Genomic DNA, 16,633 nt, shown 5'->3' on the forward strand with positions numbered 1-16,633 from the left:
GTTTCCATGGAAATAAATACAGAATTACTGAAAACAGACCATGATGCTTTATGCATTTGGAGGCTTTTGATCATCTCTAGACCACTTTAACCCATTTTTATTGGTCATGGCTTTGTTTTAAATGAGTGGGAGAAGGCGGGGTAGGGATGATGCTCATAGTGTGAAAATAGGTGGAGCAACCAAAAGGAGTTTTAAATAGTGAAAGAGGGGGGAAAAAGCCACGGGGTAAGGCTGATGCCCTGGGGATTTGCAAGGGGGAGAGCAGTGCTGGCCAAAGCTGCTGGTTGTCCATGGCATGTGCATCCAGCCCTGGAGAGAGGAGCCCAGGGAGGCTCATTGGTTCTTGCCTGCAGCCCCACAGCAGTCCCAGCTCACCACCACCATCCCCAGGAGAGGGGAATTATTTTTGTAGGGGGGTCATTACAGCCAGAGCTCATGCTTAAATGCTCAGACCTGCAGATACATATTTCTAAGACATTGAATTTCAAGATGAAGCTAGAATAAAAAGGAACTGCTTTGTGTTCTTTAAACAGGGAGCAGAAGGGAGGGATCTGATCCTAAACCCCTGAGGCCTTAAACTGAAGGGACAGAGATATGCACAGACAGGTAACTCCACACTGTGCACAATAATCCTGGATTCGATGCTCATTGCAATGCATGGCTGGGAATTCTTCATCACAACAAACTAAATTAAATACTTGCTCTGGGGAGGATACACACAAATCAAACACAAAATTTATTCTGAGGTGACCTCAGCCTTCATCTCACTGTCTGAGCTGTCACAGTGCCTCACGTGAGTTTCTGCCCCTACTTGGGTTGCAGCATCCAAGTACCACTTCAGCTTCTCTGCAAAGAGAAAGGATTTAGGAATTACTTTTTAAGGAGATGTCTCCAACTTTCAGCTAAGTCAGCAAAGTCAGCCCATGCCACGTGTTTGGCACACACTGGGTACATGATGGCCGTGTGACCGTGTGCCAGGCACATGATTGACACACACTGGGCGTGTGACGGGCACGTGAGAGGCTCAACACACCAGAGCAAGTGAAGAAATCAAGTTTGGTAGAACCACATGAACTGCAGAGATGAGAGAGGGGCAGAAGGCAAGACACCACCTCAGCAAATCATTTCTAATACTGACTTGAGCTAAAATCAAACACTTGAGTTAGTTTTTTTTTGGCAGAGGAACTTTCTGCTATGTGAGAAATGTCAGCCTTTGGACATAGTGTCCTAATTCAGTTGCGAAAATAAATGTCAAAACAGTGAATTCTAGTTTTAAGCCAGCTCCGTTCAAGAAAATTTGGGTTGAAATGTTTCCTACTTAGAATCACAGCACCCCAAAACTTATGAAACAATTCCAGTTGCACTGGAAGTCTTTATGCCTTTACATGAAATAGCCACAGATAGCAATGAGGCCTGCTGTACGTTGCAGCCCACCCACACACGAATACTTCTCTGATGTTCTGCCTTCTACGTGGATGGACAGAAATAGATGCTGAAAAGCCATGACCGTGTATTAGCATCACTCAGCAGGTTGGACATGCCTATATTTAGTTATTTGCTTTCATATCTTACATCTAAGGGAATTATGCTTAGCACAGTTGCCACAGTATATGGGACAGGCCTGGGAAAGAAGAGAAAGTCTGACTGAGAGTTCAGGCAGGGAGAGCCCACTCTTCCTCTGAAGCAGGAGGATGGACTTGCACAGCTCACCACAGACACAATGTGAACATCTGCTCCTGCTGCAGGATTAACTGAACAGCACTGTACCAGCTCCGGCTCATCTCACTGTAGCTAAAAATGACTTCCAAACACAGCTTGAGACAGAAAAGTAAATCACTGCCCTACGGCTGGGAAAGAACAAGACAGGGAGAACACCACAGCCTGATTTTCAGAGATGCTCTGAATTCAGCCGTCATGAAGGTCAGCAGGAAATAGACTACCCTAGGAAATGCCAACTGCAGCAAGAACCCAAGTTTGGAATTGCCCAACATATACAGAAAACAGCTCCTCTAGCACTCTTCCACAGCCACGGGTTAATTACGAAGCAGAAGAGTTAAATTTAAGTCTTGCCAACAGGTTCTGGACCAGAAAGCCCAGACTGAAACATATTTCTCCCTCTACCACATCTCTCACTCAGCAGAGGAGCTCGCTGCTGGAGCCAGAGATGCTCATTTCTCATGCTGACTCCAGTGGAGCAGAAACACCAAGCCACGTGGCATGTGTTATGCAAAAAGCGCAAGACTCTGTATTATTTAAAACGTTCTAGTCAGAGCTTGTGCTTAACAACACTGTAATCTTCACAACTATGCTGCTACAACACCACTTCCCATCTTTGTTTCCTAAAAGCCTTTCCTACTGCATTAATACTTGCTATCAATAACTGCTATCTCAGATCCTGCTAAATCACTGCTGTCATATTAAGAATACACTTATCTCATGCCACCTGGGGATATTGTATAAAAAAAATCTCTTCAGAAATCATCCTCCTGCACAAACAAAATATTATCTCAGAAATGAATGGAAATGCAGTCCCAGTGATGCAATCATTATGCAATTAGAGTGATGTAACAGGAGGCTGCATAGAGAAAAGCATCTACTTTCAGACCACAGAAGTACCAGCAGTGTTTGGGTTCCTGCTCATGCCTTCAGACGACAACTAGGCAAAGCCTTGTCACCCCTTGCCTCCTTGCACAGCCTCTGGGCAATTTCACCCTGCACACCAAAGCAAGGGAGAGCACAAACCAGCCAGCCCCTCCACAGAAGACAATGGGCTTTGCTCTTCTAATCACAGGTGACTGACTGATAAACTGCATGAACAGCACAGTGCTGCCACTCTGGAGAGAGTGATGGCATTCAGACAGCCTGCCAGGGGAAAGGCTGCTTTTCCCAATTCCTCCCATGCATGGCAGACAAGCACAGGTTAAAAAAAGTGTAGCTGATACCACACTAAATTACCACTGAGAAACTCGTGGCTACCCCCAACAGACTGGCTGCAAGCAATGGCTGAGACCCTGGGTAAAGAGTAAAGGTCAACAGCAATTTCAGTGCTTCATGGCAAGAGAGAAGTACAAAGTGTCTGTTGCTGGCCAGAGAGCTCCAGAGACCCTGCTGGTATAGCCCAGAGGACATGAGCACAGGCAGCATCAAAAAAAGGGTCTCCAGAGCAAAGTCTGTGGTTTCCCTGGGTGCTCACTGCTGCCTTCCCTCTGCAGAGGGCGAAGGAGCAGCAGTGACCTGTTCCCCATGGGACAGGCTCCCACCCCACAGCACTTTAACCACTCCCACTGCATCCCAGGAAAACACCCAGCTGCTCAGCGACTGCTGACCTTGCAGCTTTGCGAGGTGTGTGTTGCACAAAAGGCTTCCCCTTTTGCATAGCTAATTCTCACTATCCAGGTATTAAAACAGTAACTTCCATTCTAATTCTTGCTTTCATCAGAAATTACGTCTTCTTGTAAAAGCTTAAATTACAGGTTTACTGCCTCCAAGCATTAGAAAAGACCCAGAATTAAATCCTCCACTTTCAGATTAAAACCTGGACACATGCAGGAAAAAGATTGCTTGATGCAACAGGGCAATTTGCAGGGAGCAGCCTCTGGGTCCATGGTGTCAGCCAGAAAGGTTCTAACAAGCAGAGACCACAAAACAGGGCAGCTGTGATCAAACACTGTTTTCTGCATCAGTGGGAAGCACAAACCAGGAGAGAAGGATCACACACACGCTGTCACAAAGCCACCCTGGTCCTTAGCAAAGCACAGGTCAAGGGAGAATGAGAGACGCAGGGCTGGAGTTGGTTTAAGTTAAAAAATAAACCAAAACATGGCAGAACTGACTCAGTTCTTCACACATCACTGAAAACATTATGGTTTTGATTTTAAAGAATTCTTCCAACAGAGTATGGAGGCAAAAAATCTCTGTAAACACAATTTATGAGGGCTACTGCAGTTTTTGCTGTAAAGACTCATTACTCAGGGACATTTATTATCCTCTCCCCATGCTGCCATTAAGGTCTGAGATGAAGAAGAACAAATTCAAGATAACTAAGTTCTTTACAGGGGTAAAAACACATCAACCATAATTCTCCGTGTCTTAAAAAGAATTGGAAATGTCTAGACAGAAGACAGACAGAATTGGTCTCAAATGTATTCACTTCAATAAGAAGCTGAAGCCCTGAATTACAGCGAAAACACTGAGGTCTGCTCCTCCTCCAAAAACTTTCCACACCTTACTCTCTCCGTGACTCTGGCATCCTTTATCCCGCCTGTGATATTTATATCCAATAGCAGGGGACTGTAATCTGGGTCACCAGCAGTCTGGATAGCCACTGACAGCCCTCAGCAAGAGCTGCTGGAAACACAAACAGCACTGCAGAGTCCCAGCTATGCAACTCTGGAGAACTGGCCCTTCTGGGGTAGAAAGAGATGAATGGGAAAGGTTTTCACGTGCAAGCAGAGCTACCCTGAGATCATGGGGGTTTGGAATGCTCTCTCCTTCCACCACAGGCATGCAGGTATCACAGAGCTCCCTCTACTTAAGAAGAACCTGTATAACCTCAGTGGGCAAGTCTGCATAAGGCATCCACCCCAGGGACTCCTGGGATCTGATTACTGATATCACAGGCTGTAAGAACTTCTGTCATTTAGACTGGTGATGTGATACAGGAAGGGCAAACAAGCCATAGGAAAACAGCCCACTTCACACCTCAAAGACCTGCTCATCCGGATAGAGAGCTGAAGAATACAATTTTCCCATCTCAGCAATGCTATGGAATTGCAGAAGAAAATGAGCACAAAAAGGAGGACCACTTGGATAGCCAGAACAACACTGGCAGTGCAGAAGTCCCACCATAAACCCACCCCCCCCTTCTTGGTAGGAGTTCTCTCCAAAAGAGTCTGGTCAGACACAAAGTTTCCAGTCCATAACAGCAGTATTTCCCCATTAGCGATCCTTCCCCAAAAACCCCCTTCCATTCCCACCTTACCTGACATGCATTGTACAGAAGCTGATGCTCGAATTTCTTAATCCCTAAAATGTTCTGGAACATCTCATAGAGCTGCTCCTTGCTGAGAATGAGCTCTGAGGCAGCGCTCGCTGTCATCCTGGCCTGCTGCTTCCGGGGATCCTCCTCCCCACGGTAAATAGCATCAAACTTTGCCATCCAGGAGCTCAGCACCGTCTCCTTGCTGAGCCCGTCGATCTCTGGCAGGCTGCGCACCCTCTTCTCAATGTGCTTCTTGAAGACCTCCCGGGAGTCATTTGCTGAGCACCCTCCGCTCTGCACCATCCTGGCGACGCGGTCGCTTTTCAGGAATACCTGCAAAGAAAAGGGTGAGATCAAATGGTGTCAGTTAAAAAAAAAAAAAGTCTCAAATGTATTCACTTCAATAAGAAGCTGAAGCCCTGAATTACAGGGAAAAGACTGAGGTCTGCTCCTCCTCCAAAAACATTTTACTACACCATCCTGGCAACGCGGTCGCTTTTCAGGAATACCTGCAAAGAAAAGGGTGAGCTCAAATGGTGTCAGTTAAAAAAAAAATTAATAAAAATCCCCCTTAAGTACCACAAAAGGTGGTTTCACTGCTGGGAAGCTGCTTATTGATGTTCTCCAACTCTCCACTCAACTGCCACATGTTGCCAGAGGTTTCAGTTGTACTTTAGGAAGCGTAGTGGAACCAGGTGAAGCTTCTGCTTTGCCTCCACTGAAATGAAGTATTTTGATGTAATTAGGAATTGATGTGATGCTATGGTCACACCTCACCAGATACACAAATGTCCACTGGGAAAGCAGGACTTTATTTCATTCCATCTGACATTTTAATAAGGGAGTTTTTGCACAACTACATTCACCTAACCAAGTTCTCCCCTATTAGAGGGAGCAGAGTCACCTTACTGAAGCCAACAGCACTGCACTGGATTTATTCTGGTAGCCAGGCCCCTGGGAAACCTCTGCAACAACCAGGTTTACATTCTAATTCTACTACACCAGAGGAGATCCTTGCTGTCTGCCTCACTGTCACAGGAGTGAGAAGTGCAAGATGGTTCAGCATGGCTTGAACCTTTGCAGAGATGCAGGGCACTGACAGCAGGAGAAAGGGAGGGAGAAGACATTTCATAAAGATGCTCTTTTCCCACTGCAAGAGCAGCAAAAGGGTCAAAACATGACAGACTCCCACAGACCACAGATGTCTTGGGAGCAACACAGAGCTGAAGGGCTAGAGAAACAGAGGGATATTGTGTTGGCTCTCCTCTACCAAGCCCTGAACACAGAAGAGCAAACAATATCCAGTAAGAAAACTGCTGTTTTATTAATAATGCTGAGAACTGATGAATACAGCAGTTTGGGAAGAAGCTGTGCCCTCAGAGGGGTGTATCTGTCAGCTCTCAATAATTAAAGAGCTTGAGGATGACCTAAGGACATTATAGATTTTTTTTTAATAGACATTCAGCAACACAGTACTCCATGTTCCTAGATGCTTCATGGCACAGGCATCTGTTGGCAGTAGTAGTGGGTTTTGTCCAAGGACCAGACCAAAAATGATGCTGAAGAAGAGCTGGGTTGTTTCCTTCCAATATCAGCATGGGAGCACTGACTCCCTGCAGACAAGACAGGCAGAACGCCACCAGCAACCTCTTCAGTCCATGCTGAAACAACAGCAGCATGTGTTTTGTTTCCTCATGGATATTAAATATGAGTGATAATGCCCTGGGTGTGTGCAGGTGCTTTCAAGTAATGGGTGAGGGCTATCAAGAGCCAAACTCCCAATGCAGCCAAGGAAATTATCAGCACACTGACTGCAGGAACTGGTGGGAGATCACAGTGACCAGCCCCTGGGCTCCTATGTCCCCTCATCCATGCCAGGTGCCCAGGTCTGAATCTGTGTGATGGAGCTAATGACTTCCCATACCTCCCCGCACCAGTGGCTGCTGTTATCCATGGCCCTCACCCCCAGCATCATGAGCAGTGGGATGTGGCTCCCCATAATCCCTCAGCCCTGATTTTTCCTCCCTGGGTGTGGAACAGCAGCCAGCAGAGGAAAGGATGGCTGCAGCTGGCATGGCAGAGAGGAGGCTAGCATGAGGGAGCACTGGTGAGACACAAAGAAGCAGAAACCATGAAATAGGAAGATTTAAAAAAAAAAAAAAAAAAAAAAAAAAAAAAAAAAAAGGTGTTCTGTCCTGTTTCCTTTGGAAAATACCAGGTGAGTTGCCTGGCTGTAGGACTGCTTAGTAGGGTTGCCAGGAGTCAAGAATTGCCTAGAACAAAATCCTATCATGGGTGCACACACTGAATCTTGCAGAAGAGAACTGACCTCCAGAAGCTGGGTCAGGCGTCTCCTGCCACACCCACAGATGAGCCCACCATGCCTCTGTCTGGCCACAGCAGAGTGGAAATGGGTCTAATGAAGCACTCCCATCATATGCACTGAAGTGACTGCTGCAAAATTGCTGGTGACAGACAAAGCTTTACTCATTAGAAGTCAAAGGACCTGAGAAAAGCTCCCCTGCAGTGTGTTGGACTATGCTGGGCCTGTCTGTGCACACGAGTCTGCAGCATTCCTGCAGGCACAGCAGTGCTTTGCAGAGCAGCAGCAGATCACTCAATTTTTTAATTTGATAGCAGCCTGTGACCTATCCTAAGACTGACAACCACATGCTTACCCTGACAGGCAGAATTAACAGCAAAATGTGGCCATGCAAACACATTCAGGGCAACAGCAAATGCATTTCTGAACTACAATGTCACCATTACCTTTTTTCCTCTGCAAAAACCAGTCATTCCCAGGTAATGAACTTATTCTGCACCATTAATAAGTGGACCTTTTAGAAACATCAGCTATGTCCTGCACAGAAATTACCAATTTCAGATGTATGTTTTCCAAGCCATCTTGTAGATTTACAAATTGGTAAATGCTGATTTCTAGATAGCACCCAGCAGAATGACAGTTAATTGAATAAAACTGAGATTTGCAGGAGCTGAGATAAGGATCTGCACAATGTGCATGATTTGCACAATGGATCAACCAAGGGGGGGACATCTCTGCAAAGCAGGAAGGGAGAACACTCTCAGCAGGGAACACTGCTCAGGCACTGAGGGGCAGAGGCTTTCTGTGGCAAGGCTTTGCCACTGCAGCTGGTGCCAAAGAAGAGCCACAGAGGCAAGCTTCAGCTACACAGAAGCTGAAAGCACACAGCCATCAATTAAAGGAGACCAACAGCTAAAAAGAAGAAGAAAAAAAACTGTGCTAAAGGACACAGAGTGACACATTACACTTTATGTGGCCTGTTTTAAGCAGGACAGAGCCAGTGGAGGGTCCACTTGAAGACATGGGCTTGTGTACATCTGGTGCTAATCTACTGCTCTTTTTCAGTTTGATAACTTGGGGCATTTATACAGCACAGGACTTCTGGAGCTGACAACACTCAGCCAGACCCAGCAGTGAAACAGGGATGTATTTTGCGTGGGTTTAAGCAGTTTCCTTTTCCTGCCCAATATTCTTATCTGAACAGATTATGCTGCTTTGGCATCTTAAACACAGCTCACTCCATCTTGAAAACTTTGTTTGAGAGCACCTCTTCAGTGAAGCTGTAATGATCCCTTGGCAGCTTCTTTTCTGATAAAAGATGTAAATGACTCTCAGCTTCCTTCCTGTACGGAGAACGATGGAACAGGAACTACTAGACTGGTTCAACAGAGTTAATCCAGAGATAATTTGTGTTTTCCTTACACAGAAGCAGCTGCTGTCATATCCTATAGAGTTAAGATTCTCTTCAGTTTTAGTATCTGATTTTGGTCCCCTCTTAGATTGCACTTCTAGAGAAATATTTCATGTAGGCAATTCAAAATCTTTACCTTCTGTGACAGAATAGCTCTAGGGAGAAAGAAAAGTGGTTTGCAGAAAGGCTAGCAAAAAAATAAACAACACTCCTTATAGAAATGACAAGCACTGATTTCTTTCAAAACCAGAAACTCTTTCCTTCTAAGCAGAGATATAAAAGGCTGCATTATGGGCTGCATACAAAGAGGTGCAAAAAGACGGATATGCATTATTATTCTTTTGCACAATTATGAACGATGTCTCGTGTTCTCTGGTATCATCTAGTTTTGTAGATGCACATCCTCCTCACTCCCTCCCGGCTTTGTAGCACTTGTCAGGCCAAAGAGAAAAGACAAGACTCTTGCTGAAAATCCCAAAGTCAATTGGACACAAAGCAAAAGCTTCAGCAAGAATTGAATGTGCTGCCCAAATTTTTCTTGGTATTTTTCACAGGGAGCACATGGATTGATTTTACTGATTTTGTCATCTTCCCTGTTTTAGAATACATTGTTTAAAAGTATCAGGAAATTATTTTTCAGCTCAAAGGAAGGGCAGTCTTCCCCATAATCAAGCTATAAGGAAACAACCATGGCATAGGAGTTGCTATGGTTGTTCCATAGTTTACACTCAAACCCTGAACCTTGCAAACATTGTGATGTACCAGACATCAGACAGAAGCCACTTTGCACTTGCCTTTGCTTCATACTCTGTGATAATGGACAAACTGTTAATTCACAATTCAATGCCATCTGTGAATAGAGGTGAGGACAGGGATTCATAAGAGCATTGCATTGTCACTCCTTACCTCGTAGTAGCTCTGGACAGCATTTATAAATGCTTCATCTGCCACAATCTGGGTTTCTCCATTGAGAAAGGCCTGGAAACGATCTTTGATTGTCTGGAGCTGCTGCTTACTTATCTGTAAAACATGCCAAAAGAAAAAGATTCGTCAAAAGGCTTACGTATGAGGGAAAAAAACCCAGTAATTGATCAGCAATATTGTATTGGTGTGCTTATGACATGCATTTCTGCTCTCTTTTGGGGACAGCAGCAATAGCTGAGGAACCAGCCACACACGGGTACACACAGACATGCACTCTGCAGTCTGGCAAATTCATTCAGGCATCACAAGCACCTGAAGTCACCCTGAACATCATTTCTAAACAACTCTGCCACCAAAAAATGCACACAAGACTTTTACTACTTCAGGCATACTCAATTCAAAAGCAAGCTGCTGTGTGAGTGTTTGGAAGAATCTGTTTTGGTCCAACCCCTTCTCCAGTCAGCTTCTCCCCTCCAGAAGCTGAGGTTTCATACCAAATGGAAAACCTTGCATGCTAGCTGCTGTTTTTTGTGGGGTTTTTTTGGTTTTGTCCTTGCTCATTTCTTTTGGCTCTTCACATACAAAACATCAGTCAAAACCAGTGGTGAAAGAATTTAATGTTGAAATCCTATGACAGCAAACCTGTTCTCCTTATCCTAGCAAGGACATTCCCTGCTGTCTCTTTGCTGCTCAAAACACTTTCTGTCCAGCATACAGCTGGTATAACTTACAAGACAGTTCTAATTCTGTCACAATGACATCAATAGAAAGTTTACAAGGGTTTGTTCCAGCCTGGTAAGATAACATGCCATTATTTTTCCAATTTATCTGTCAGTATAAAACCAAACATAGCTAAAACCCACCTCTTCAGCTTACAATGCAGACAAAGTCACAGCAGGCACACAAGTCATGTATCAGCAATGCCAGCCTAATATCTTAAGATGTAGACAACACTCATGCTGAAAAACTGCAGGGATTGAAATGTAGCTGGGGCTGGTTTACCATGGGGTTTCTTCACACTGGAGGGTAAGAATTAATTTTGACGGAAGGAAGCAAACAATATGTATATATTGCAACTTAAAGGGAAAGGAGAGCAATAAGAATTAGGACAGGTATTTATAAGTGACCAAAAAGACTAGGGAAGAGTCTTTTTTCCCTCATTTGTATGCCAATGGAAGAAACCAGCCCATTAGGATGGAAGAGAAATGATAAAATTAATGGCTCTAAGTGTCTAAATGGCTTTGAACAAAGTATAAAAAACTGCAGAGATTCAAACAACTAGAGCATAATGACTCCTGGTAAATACCACTAGCAATAAAAAGCAGGAGAGGGACCATTTGGAATGTGCAGTGATAAATATCACTGGAGCTACAATCACGATGTGCTATGTGGGGTGTTTAGGGACTGCGGTAGCGAACATCATGAACATCAGTAATTAATTCCTCAACACCACGCTGAGGGGGGTTAGTGAGCAATAGCAATTTGATGTGATAATCTGGGATTATCCTACTGCTAATGGAGAGGTGTTCATCAAAGTGACAAAGTGACACTCACTATTGCTCTGCTTTAGAAAATGCGGAACAGCCTCCACCACCTTGTGGGTGCTGCAAAGGTGGTTCATTCCCACCCCCAAAACACCAGCCCAGACTTCACAGGGTCTGACACATGCAACAAAGCTCAACATCACAGGGCTGGAGTAAGGACCACCCCTTAACCTGACCCACCTCAGCCTTGGGCCATGAGCCCAGAGGAAAAGCACTGCCAAAAGCTTGTAGCATTTAGGATAGCAGACTCTTAGGACCAAAAATTAGATCCTATCTGCCATGCCAGGCACCTTTGGGGTGTTTGCCAACAGCACCCTAGACATTAGGAGCCTTTGGGCAACATGCACAACATCAGATGTAAAACAGGCTCCAAACCTATCTGAGCTGATGGAATTAAAAACTGGCTCAATGATGAGAGCAGCCAGAGACAATGCAGTGATCAAGTGGGAGACACCTGTGGGAAGGTGCTAGGCCTGTTTTTATTAATCATTTAATTATCTCAAAGAAGCAAGAGACAAAATGTTAATTAAATGTATTGACAATTTTGTATTAGCAAGCATTGTAAATGTCAGAAAGAAATGACAGAGCAACAGATGCTATAAAATACCAAGGAAAGAAATAGAAAAATTACAGGTAACCTTGAAATCAGGGTGCTGAGGCACAAGGAAAGACATACTGAGACCACAGATACTCTCAGCCAAGAGGCTTTTCATTTGAGATTTTAACAACATGCATGGCATATCTATGACATTTTTGTGTCCAGGTTGTTTCTTAGGACAACCTCCAAAAGTCCTTGCTTGTTAAATTCCTATAATGCCACCTAGCAGCAGTATTTTATCCTCCTTCCTCAGCACTGAATGGGCTACCTTCAGAAGAAATGATGCTCCTTGAAATTCCTAGAAATTCCCAATACGCAGCTCACACGCAAGCTCCTGGGGGCTGTGGAAATGAATCATCAGATTTGTCTCTACTAGAGTGTCAGTTGTCTCCTCCTCGGCCAAGCTGTACTCCAGCATTTTCCCCATCCAGGGAAAAGGAGATCCTCTCTGATCACACCAGGCTGCAGCACAGCCCAGCCCTCAGCTAACAGGACCCTCAGTCTGACACCCCCACCAGACCATGAGACAGACCAGGTATTGATCCATGTCTGTGCCAGTGTTAGGGATGTTATTAAGGAAGAAGTTGATCTGAGACACAACTTAACTGTTTTCATATTAAATGTAGTTTCTGCAGCACAGCAACAAACACCTGGTGCACAAAGCCAGCACCACAAGGGATCAGAGACCAGACCTGCAGGTCAACAAAAGGTGCCAAACACACCCCACCTCCTATTTTATGCCTCTTTCCTTCCCCACCAGGACCCACAGGCATTGCTGCCAAATCCCAGAAGCACTTCTGGGGCAGCTGGGAGGCTGCACCTCCCAGCAAAGGCTGGAGCAAGGCAGGGGGGCAGTCTCAGCACCAGCATCACACTCCAGAGCCTTGAAGCAGTGCCAAGTGATGCCACTAACTCAGCCACAGGCTTAAAAGAGCACGTGCCCTGAACACTCAACTGGAAGCTTAAGCGCTTTAAAGGCAGGGGTGTTATTTTATCTCCTGTAATTAGAGGCACCAGTGATAAGCCAGAAATCCACATAAAGCAAGCCAACAGCTTCTGCAGATCCAGTAAGGCCACTAAGGGGCCAACACAAACCACTTCTCAGTTACCTTCTATAGGGTGCTCACAAATAGCAGAAAACAGCAGAATTACTTCCACTTGGAAGGACATCAGTAAAACATCACAGGCCTCACACCAGCTGTGGCAGGAGGTGAAGACCTGTTATGCTGCAAGCCCAGCAGGTGTGTGGATGTTGGGGTCACAGCCTCACTGCCTCCCATGCAAACACAAATCCAAGAGCCATCACACAGGAGAACTGGGAGCTAGCAGGAAAACTGGTGGATTGAAGAGATTTATTCTGTTTACCTTCCCTCACTTTTCCAAACCTCTCTAACGTTCCTTACAATTGCTTCCCACATGTGAGCCACTAAAAAAAGAACAGCCATTTCTGCCTTCCAGAGGAATCACAGAACACAGCACCCTGGACCAAAGAGAACTCTACGAAGTCAATACTGTGGTGTGCTTGTGCAGCAGAGTGTTTCCTAGACCTTTATCTGTCTAAAGCATGGGAGTATTTAAATTGTCAGATATACACAGGCATATTAAAAACTGTAATCAACTGAGGCAGTGAACTCCTGGCATAGGTATCAGGCATAGCACCCATGGAGCTTTTGGGCTGGCATTTCTTGTGGATTGCATGGCTTTTATAAGAAGCTTGGCAGATGTCTTTCTCATAACAGACTACACCATGGGGAAGAGCTCACCAGTGACTAAACACAGGCCCCAGATGATTCCTACTTTCTTGGTCTAACTTTGTTAAGAAAAAAAAACATATCCAGCACAATCTAGTGACCTCACAACGAGACTAAAGACCCACTGGCCACAACAAATCACAGAGACAACCAAATGAATTTGCTTGATGCAGATCCCAGGAAAGAGCACAGCAGCATCTTTGAGACAAATATTCACCAGCAGCTTTCTTTCTCTATGTTATTTTTGCACATACTCAGTCTGACCCAGAGCCAAATGCAAACCTGAATGCAGGGAGCCAGGGCACCTTCTCCAAATTGTTCCAGCCAGTGAACAGCTGGCACCATCTCTGTGCATTGTCTTCAGCCTCCTTCACCTACACACAAGCACTGCAAAGAGGAGCTGTTTGCCACAGAAAACTTCCCCGAAAAAAGTTATACACAGCACTGTGCCTCACTAAGCCATACTCTCTCCAGAATGCTTTGCTGAGTCTGAGCATGCAGGAATAGGTACAGCACCAAAATGGGCCAGAGAGGCTGTAAGCATCTTCAGCCTTGCAAATTTCCACAGCCTGACTCCATGAAAATTATCTGGTTTGGGAGGGAGCCCTGCTTTGAACAGGGAAATTGGGCCAGAGACCTCTAGAACTCCCCTACTGCTCCAGCAGTACAGTACCATAACCAACAGAAGATTTGGAAGGAAGGGCCATCCTAGATTGTAGATTGCAGAATCTGTCAGTAAGTAGCAAGCTGCAGCATAACACAGCCACACCTGTACAGATACTCAAATCTGCTAATAAAGCCCTGTCCATCAATGTGATGGCTGCTGAAATCAATCAGATTTGGGCTCTGTAGAAAGACACCCTGTGGTTGAGAAGTGACCCCCTTCACTGCCTCACTTCAACACCTCTGATCAAGGACTGAATATTTCAGTGCACTGAGGCCTCACAGGGCCCTTTGCACACTGCACATCCCACTGGAAGGGTCTTTCCTGCAGGCAGGACAGGAGGATGCACTGCAGCACTGCACACTGGTCCCTAATGGCTCAGCCCATCAGCATCACCCCTGTCACCAAAAGGAATTGTTTCAGCTGAGGACTGCAGGTAATTCCCAGGGGAAGCACCTCTGCCTTTTGTGCAGAAAGCAGCAGTCAACCACGAGCAGCACTGAGCTCTTCCTTCTTAGGGCACCTGCTGCTCAGGGACCACTGCAGGAGGAAAGGAGGAATATTTAACTGCTCACTGTGCTGCTGCTCTGGGCTTGGTTTTGTAACATCTAATAAATATTTCATTACTCCTCAGCACCAGGTGATTTAGGAAAACTCTAAACCAACCACATGAGTATCTCTCATCATTGCTGCTTTCACAGCCAGAAAACCAGTCACAACATGAACAATGTAGGAGGGAAGATATGGGGAGGGGGTCAGAGCAGTCAAGCACTGGTCTTGGGGGAGAGGCCAGAGGCCCCAGCAATGGGCATGAGACTAGAAAAAACCAAAACCAATCAGGTTATTTTGCACTGGGAAAATGTATCAGGTTGTCCCTCTGCTGATGCTGATTTCCTTGTTACAAGAGAGGGCCACAGGTGGGGTGACTCACAGATCCAGCATTTGGGGTTTTAATTGTAAACTCTCCTGAGCAGATGTTGCTGCTCTGCAAACAGCTGAACACTGCTGGCTTTTCACTGCTCAATACACAACCAGTATTAACTGCCAGTCTCAGGAAACTGTTCCCAGCCACCTAACAGTGCCTTTTCTGGTTGTTTCAGAGAAATTTAATACTTGTTACCAGAAAGCATTGTGCACACACCCACTGTTTTGCTGCTGCCTGCACAATTCCCTCTTTATGGATGCCTGATTTGTTGCCTCTCCCTTGCTCCATGCTTTACAGGCCCTGATGAATCCACACTGGCCACCCACTCTCCAGCCACACTCATCCTTTGTGAATAGCAAACCAGAAAAAGACATGGTCCTGGCAAGCCACTCATGTCACCTACTCCTCTCCCTCAGAAGAGGTGTCCAGCTGATTTGTTGCAGAGAAAATGACTGCACCATGACCATGCCTGGGTTTACACAAGTGGGCAGTGAGGAGCACACACAACCTTTTCTGCCTGCAGTAGCTCATGCCCTGTCTGCTCAGCTCACCTGTGATGTTGGAGAAGGGTCAGGGCAATGGGGATCCTCTAGGAGAAACACTCCTACATACCCACCTGCCCTCTGCTCAGAGTTCAGGCTGGGTTTGAGCACAAACAATGCAAACAGCTCCTGGTCCTTACACACCAGCACAGCACCCACTTGGAGATCAAAGACTGAACCAGCCTCCCTCTCAAGCAGCCCAAGAACACAAGAACAGTATTTTCTGACCTAAGGGTAAATATCTGCTTCAGCAATGTGACCAAAAGGGAGAGAAAACCCACCAGAGCAGCCTGTAAAGGAAGAAAGCCCCTTCCTGTGCCCAGCCACAGTGCCACCACCCAGCCATACCTCCCCACAGCATCAGCTCCTATCCCTGCCAGGACCTCTCACTACCTCTGGTATTATGAGCAAACTCCAGCAGCTATGCAGCACAAGTAGAGAGTGTTAAATGATTCTGAGACTTGCTGGAACATTTCTCCTGTAAAGGGGCTCAAGTATTGCTGTTTAAGTATGGGAAGGCAAAACATCAATCCCTTTGGCTAAGCCAGCTGCAGACACAGAGGCTCTAGATCAAGCAGTGCAGATCTCTTTCCACTGTCCCATACTATATCCAGTAGCAGATTTATTGGAGAGACAAAGCACAAGCTCTGAGTTTCTCTCTGAAATACATGGATGTCCTTTTTTATCCTCTCAAACCCTGAGTATATTTATTTTCTATGATTCACTCTGCCAGCTCGGCACATTTTTTTTTAACATACATGAAAGACCTAAAATGTTATTATGACTGCTCCTACTTTCTGAAACTCTGTGGTGCACAATGCTAAAAAAGGAAAGAAAACCCAGGATTTGGGACTGGGCCTTGCCATAATGATTTTACCCTCGTGCTTTCCAAGCTACACCTTCCTTTTTCAATCTGCCACCACAGAGCAAGCCTAGATGCAGGTACATCAAAAGATACCTTGCCACATTC

The 16,633-nt window shown here is 45.5% G+C and overlaps 1 protein-coding gene across 8 annotated transcripts in view; it reads right to left on the minus strand.

Annotated features, from left to right (window-relative positions):
- Positions 1-16,633, minus strand: part of CADPS (calcium dependent secretion activator) — a 207,514-nt gene that overhangs the window by 157,800 nt on the left and 33,081 nt on the right. For all 8 annotated transcript variants that reach the window (XM_083869747.1, XM_083869743.1, XM_083869746.1 and 5 more), the window contains exons 2-3: positions 9,622-9,735; positions 4,982-5,314 (exon numbers count right to left, since the gene is read on the minus strand). In XM_083869747.1, coding sequence (XP_083725873.1) covers positions 4,982-5,314; positions 9,622-9,735 — 447 coding nt within the window. The remainder of the gene's footprint in view (positions 1-4,981; positions 5,315-9,621; positions 9,736-16,633) is intronic.

Source organism: Zosterops lateralis, assembly GCF_965231275.1.
Source record: "Zosterops lateralis genome assembly, chromosome: 11".
Taxonomy (NCBI): Eukaryota; Metazoa; Chordata; class Aves; order Passeriformes; family Zosteropidae; genus Zosterops; species Zosterops lateralis.